Raw genomic sequence first — 6,724 nt, 5'->3', positions numbered from 1 at the left:
CCCATCCCATCCTCTCACGCCCTCTAACAGCCGGCCCCTTGCATGTCTTTGTGCTCCATTTCCTGGTCCCTCCCTTTCCCTCAGTTGCTGACTCTCAGACATCTCCAGACCCCCTCTTGCTCTGCCACTTCCCAGTTTGCAATCTTCCTGAAAGAAGATTGGGTTTCCTCTGACTTTCTTCCTCCAAGTATCTGAGGCAGGGCTGGAATGTTGCCGAACCTTCTCAGCGGCCCTGACCCAGGGTATTTCTCAGAGCAGAGACTCAGGTGTGCCCCACCACCACCACCAGGGTGGGCAAGGGTTGCCTGCCTTGTGTGGTCCCTAATGGCTACAGAGATTTAAATTTGCCTGCTTTTCTTTCTGATTTTAATGGAGAAGATGCCCTGTGAAAGAAACAAATTGGATATTGGATTTCACAGATCCTTCTCCTGCTTTGCACTTCTGACCCTGATAAGCCACTGAAATTCCCGATGTCCTTGACTTTTTGTAATACTCGCCTATAAAGTGAACTGCCCTGGGGAGGCAGCTCGGCTTGTGGACTTGTTTTCACACACCAGGGAGGGTGGGGGTGTCTGTGGATCAACAGTAGAGGGAGAGCTTTGACAGGAAGCACTTTAATTTTCTCCCTTCAGCCGCAGGTGCTGTGGAAAACATTGGGGACACAGGCAGCAAAAATTACTAATACAAATGTGTGTATTTAAGTATGTATTTTACATATATTTGTAATGTATATTGACTGCGTGCAATAGCAGCCTTCTAGTACAGTGGCTGGTCTTGGACCGAGGCCTGAAGCCCTAAGGGGAAACTTCTTTATTGGAGGACTAGCAATAAACTAGACTCGCCGGACACCATTATATGGAAGTAGATTTCGTTACTGAAGAAGTGCAGACAAAAGAATGGAACTCATCACCCCTGCACACCCCTCGGCTCCAGTCAGTGGGTGGGCATGGGCAGTTGAAACGAACAGACCACAGCTCACCCAGCCAGGTGCACGAATCTCTCAAACATCACGTTAAGCTGTGGAAACCAGATACAGAAGAGTGCACCCTGTGGGATCCCATCAATATGAAGTTCAAAACCTGGCAGAACTAATCGATGGTGCCAGAAGCCAAGATGGCAGTTACCCTGAAGGGAAAGAGTGTGCAGAGGGCTGCCTGGGCTCCAAAAATGTTGTGATATTTTTATTCCAATGCTGAGCACGCCAGCGTGTTCACTTTTTGAAAAGTCATTAGGCTGTACATTCATGATGGTTGCTGTTTTCTCTTTGTACGCTTCAGTTTTTAAAAAATTAACTCATCAAAATCAGTCATCAAGGTTGCTTGTAAGCACTTCTTCCCAGCTCGGCAGTGTGCCCGGGATGACGGGGAATTACAGAGAAGAGTGAGATGCTGTCTGTGACCTCAGGAACCTTCTGGAAATTTAGTTCCGTCTGGTGTCCCCAGCTCCACCCCTAACCCTTTGGGTTTGTCATTCATGGGAAAGAATTTGCTCAGCCCACCTCAAGCCTGGACACAGACGACTCACCCCATACACTTTAGAGCATCCCGAGGTAACCGCAAAGATCACTTCCTAATCGTAGCATTTCTTTGACCAAGGAAGCGGTCTAGGTAAAGGGAGCCAAGGCTGCCCTGTTCTGCTGAGTGGAGATTTGTCTTGCAAGGAAAAAGCTCTTCTGTAATGCTTAAAATCAGTTGGATCAGATCCTTCTATCTGGTGGTTTCATCGAGGTGTACTGATGCGTTCATTTTGAGAAAAGCCATCACCTGCAGCTACTTCCCTGCTCTCTCTTTATGGTGCTGCCCGGGCAGGGAAGGGGGTCTCCAATATGTTCTTTTTGCCTTTTTTTTCTAGTTTTTATTTTCACTTCTCTTTTCATTATCCCTTCAGGCTTTACTGGCCCTTCAAAGGGCCCCTGCTTCATGAACTAATGATGACAGATGTTGATACAACATCTGTTGCCGGATTTAAACACCTTCCATCCGGTTAGAATTCATCTGGAAGGCAAGCTTGTCTTGCGCTTTAGCCTGCACTTGAGCGCGGCCCTGGGGACACGGGCTGCACAGGAGCTGCTGAGATGACGATTGTGCTCCCGCTTCTCACCACAAAGGGGTGTAGCTCACACACAGCGGTGAGCTCGCTTCCTGTCCTTGTGCCAGATCATCTCTCTCTCCATCTTGCACAGTTAGCTGCACACATGCATTTCATCGTGAGCGTTGGCTGGTCGGGTTTGGTCGATATTTCCTAGTAACTGTGTTTGCTGGACCTCGGGTCCTTCCAGGTCAATGTTCTCAGCTTTCCTCCCCCACAGAAAAGTCAAGGCCGGTTCCCTTTTGCTTCTCTGATGCAAATAAGTACTGGAGCGAGGTCTTCATCTTCTAGCAATTGGTTTTGGCACCTTCTTACCTCTACCTGATCTCTCTTTCAAGAGCCCTTCTTGAGCAATTACCATGAGACCAGGAAGTTAGGAATATTGAACAAAGGAAAAAGAGTCTGAGTTCAAAACCCTTGTTTTCAAGTCTTCTCTCTTGGTTACTAGCCTTGCTCCCCGGATAATGGGTGTTACAGTAATGAAATAATAATAAAAATAATAAAGTAATAATAATAAAAAAATAATAAAAAGAGGTAATTCTAGGCAGAGTATGAAGATAACTTATGAAGACTATGAAGGTATTTTATCTTATGGAGATAAGGTAAAATTAGGTGACTTAGGACTCTCTTGGGTGTGGTACAAATGTTTGTCACCTTGCTTTGGTGAAGGTTCCCCAGGCATCTGCGTGTGCCAGCGCTCCTCAGTTGATGAGTGCATTTGAAGGATATGCAGTTATTAGGCATCAGTTATACATCCGTAAAGCATAAAAAATTAGAAGTTTGAAGATTTTTAGGGTCTGTAAATTGCTATACAAGTGTTAATCATTAGTAATCCTTGTTACTGTTTTTAAGAAAGTAGCTAACATTTTCCTTAAGCAGAATGTCTTCTTTCACAGGTAAATTTGAGGTTGGCAGTTCGTTCAGGTAGCTGAATTCGACTTCCCCCAGGCCAAGGTTTCTCATCTGTGGCACTAGTGACATTTGGAACCAAATAATTCTCTGCACAGAGGCTGCACTGGGCATTGTAGGATGTTAGCTGCATCCCCGGCCTCCACCCGCTAGGTACACCGCCCCCACTGTGGCAATCAGAAATGTCTATGGGGCAGATCACCCTGGCTCGGGGACCACTGTTCTGGGCCACGTTTCACAGACAAGTTTTTTTGTTACTCAGAGTCCCTAATTACTATGTTTAATTTGTGACAGGATTTATACTTTTTAAACCAACTGAGACAGTAATAAAGATTCAGGCCTAAAACTGCTCCCATCCGTATTTTCCGTTATAGAAAACGTTTGCCTGACCTGAAATACGTGAACTATTTCTGTGTCCTCTTTTCCTTTAACACATCCTGCTGGCACCCATGTCTGATTTCAGCCCCAGCATCTTGGGTCCTGGTCTCAGACGTGCTTTGCATGTTTGATGCCAGAAGAGGCGGCCGATGCTGTGACAGATGTGTGCAGGGGGGAGGGGCGAACACGGGGTTCAGAGCAATTAATCTTAGCAACAGCTTCCTTTTACCGGTGATCACAGGATTTGTAAAGGGGTCTGCAAATATCACTGCTTGCTACGGACCCTCTCGTCCCCAGTATTGCTTTTTCTTTGGTTTACGAGAAGGATCCAAAGCAGAGAAAGCCTGTGCCCTTTAAAAATACTCGTTTAGCATCGTGCAGACCGCTAGCCTTTTTGTTCTCCTCTTAGTTGCCTTTTAATGAGTGATTTGGAGGGGGGGGGGATGACTTTATTAACTAGCAACACTGTTGCTGGAACGCAGACCCCAAGCCCAGCCGCCACTGCCCAGCATCCCTCTGGGCGTTGTGTGCAGACAGGTCCAAGCCGTGTCCTAGGAGCCAGGAAGCGTCACCTGCACGCCGGGCACCATGGCTGCTCCCCAGGTGGGTCTGATGGGGCAAAGGTGGCAGTGGAGGGTCCCTGCGCTGTTTCTAACGACAGTGGCAGCTCCTCCACGCTCCACGGGATGTTCCTCCCCCCTCCCCCTGCCCCACAGAGTCTTGACCGTGTTTTTGCCTCTTGTCTCTTCCCCAGAGGTACCTCAGGGACTTTTTCAGCGTGATGCTCCAGTCAGCGACGTCCCCGCTGCACATCGACAAGGTGGGGCTGACACTGTCCAAACACACCGTCTGCGAGTTCTCGCCGTTCTTCAAGAAGGGCGTCTTCGACTACAGCAGCCACGGGACGGGGTAGGGCCGGTGATGGGGCCACGCCACGCAGTGCCTTCTCGTCCGAGCGGCCCCCCAGCGGGGGGCCTGGACCCCTCACCGCTTCCTCCTAGTGCCTGAGCGGAGCGTGGGGCTGGGGGGGCCGGGCTGGCTGACGGTGACCTTGACGGCGGCTGTCCCTGCCCCTCGCGGGTGCATGTGGCCTTCTCCCTGTTGTGTGCAGAATCCGTCCCCATGGCTCCATCACCCTGGGCCCCCGGGGCCGAGCCAGCCTGGGGCTTCCCGAGGTGGGTGGCTGACCACACCTCCCTAATGACTTTCATCTGGTTTCCTCTTTCACCAAAATACACTCGTATTTTTTTATATTCCTTCCATGTGGCTGGCTCCCAAGAAAAGCATTTTAAGTTATTTCATTGTATTTTGCTTTTCCCCCGTTTGAGTCTGAACTTTTTACATAATCCCTAAGCACTGATGTTTACACAGAATTTCATATTCTGCAAAAGGGATTTTCGGTCCAGTCATGACTGGAGTCTTCCATGCTTGACGCACTGGATGTTGGCGACATCAACTTCTATAAATCCATTCAAATAGGATATTTGTTAACTCTTGAATATTCAAGAAGTTTTTCCCAAATGGCGGCCGTGCACTCTCAAGCTTTCTCCGCTAAGCACAAAACGAGCGCCTCGCTGAATGCATATTTTTAAACATTTTGTTCACATTTTTATTACTGAATCTACTGGATCTTTAGCTGAAAGACTAGAGTTTACTGTAGTTTATTAACGATCCCTTAAATCACTCAGGACTTAATGTAGCATCACACATCTATGTACAGTAAAACTGCTTTGTTCTACTAAAGAGAAAAATGTGAGAAGAAAAAATATATATGTGGTATATATTGAAATGTATATAACTCTGCCTATAGATTTATATATGTACACACTCCTGTGTGATAGCTATATCAAAATATGTAATCATTCACTCCAGATTTATTAAAGGTATTTGTTTTTTCAAGACTTAAATTGAGCTGCTATCAATATTAAATGAAGTTATGGAATCTACCCTGTAGCTCAGTTTGAGTTTGTGACATGATCGTTCTTACTGGTCTGTTTACAAATTTATCTAACGTTCTTGGAAACATACATAATGTATAATTTAGCATTCCTGTAGTAGAAGATGCCCTTATAGCTATGATTGAAGTCACAAATGAATGGGTAAGAAAACATGCTTGCATTCAACCTTCGAGAATATGCCTTCACAACCGAGCTCTCCAGTCTGAAAAATATATTTAAAGTTGCAATTATCCCGATAAGGGGGAAAATTATTATTGTACTAATTAGATATCATAGTTTAGCGTGAAAAAAAATGAGGGTTTTTTTTGTTTGTTTTTTTTTAAATTGCTGCAGGAAGACTTGCTTTTGAGTGCAGTTGTGATTACAGGGAGAGGTTAGGGGTAATTACTACTAGAGAATTTAAACCTAGAGATTAAAAGATAAAAGCTGGGAGATAATTAACCACAGGTCATTTATCTAAAAGGAGTCAAAGCACTGAAGATTGTCCCTCGTTTGCTGAGTAAACGAAATGGTTTTCTTCAACTGAGCAGATAATCTGTCTCCTGCCCTTTTGGAGCCGTATCCGAGGCCAGGCTCCTGGCAGGTGTTTTCACTAGAATCACACAGGGCACAGGAACAACTTGGCAAGAATAAATATCTGTGTGTTTGTAGGAAGCGCAGGAATCAGAAGATTCTTTGATTCCAATCCTCATCTGAGGTACTTAGCATTGAGTTGGGGGTTCAAGTACTGGCCGGCTCTGGGTAAATCCGGCTGTAACACACGGGCATCATTTCACCTCTCTGAACCTCAGTCCCCATCTGAGAATGACACTGTTGCACAAGGGGACCTCTCGGTTCCGATCCAGCCCAGAGTGACAGGCAGAGGGACTGTCACCAGTGTGTGGATGCGAACTGAAAACTTCTGATCGGACTCAAACAGCACCGTAATCTGAGTAAAACTTGAGGGAGTGTTGGCAAGCCAATGAAAAATCTCCTCTAAACAAGGAATGGGATCCCTTTCTGGGATGAAGAGAAGACAGATGACAGAGGCAGGATGACAAAACTGAAGCTGCATTAATTTGGACGAATTCAAAGGAGCAAAAGAAAATTAGCAAGTATGTATCTTATAACTTTCAAGTGCATCAGATAACAAAGGAATGCCAGGCTGACCACTAAAGGCAGTTCAGAGTGAGGTGCCATCAATTTATACATGCTTTTGTAGTCAGCTGGAGAAATCTAAGGAGCTTCAACAGAATTCTTTATTTAGGAAGCTTTAGCATGTCCTCCTGGGTCTTGCTTACACACTGAAATATGTGCACCAAACTTGTGTGGCTCACAAGTAGTAGTGTGCCCTTCAGCCTGGCTCCCACCCAGACCTTGCTGTTTCTGAACCAGAAAGATTCAAATTCAGC

General features: G+C 46.1%; 1 protein-coding gene across 1 annotated transcript in view; it reads left to right on the top strand.

Annotated features, from left to right (window-relative positions):
• Positions 1-5,308, top strand: part of KIF16B (kinesin family member 16B) — a 293,377-nt gene extending 288,069 nt beyond the window's left edge. The window contains exon 26 of the mRNA XM_029220041.1: positions 4,130-5,308. Coding sequence (XP_029075874.1) covers positions 4,130-4,288 — 159 coding nt within the window. The 3' untranslated portion in view covers positions 4,289-5,308. The remainder of the gene's footprint in view (positions 1-4,129) is intronic.
• The last annotated feature ends 1,416 nt before the right edge of the window (positions 5,309-6,724 follow it).

Source organism: Monodon monoceros, unplaced genomic scaffold (assembly GCF_005190385.1).
Source record: "Monodon monoceros isolate NGI ecotype Baffin Bay Population unplaced genomic scaffold, NGI_Narwhal_1 Super_Scaffold_13, whole genome shotgun sequence".
Lineage (NCBI taxonomy): Eukaryota > Metazoa > Chordata > Mammalia > Artiodactyla > Monodontidae > Monodon > Monodon monoceros.
This window is presented reverse-complemented; position numbering and strand designations above follow the sequence as displayed.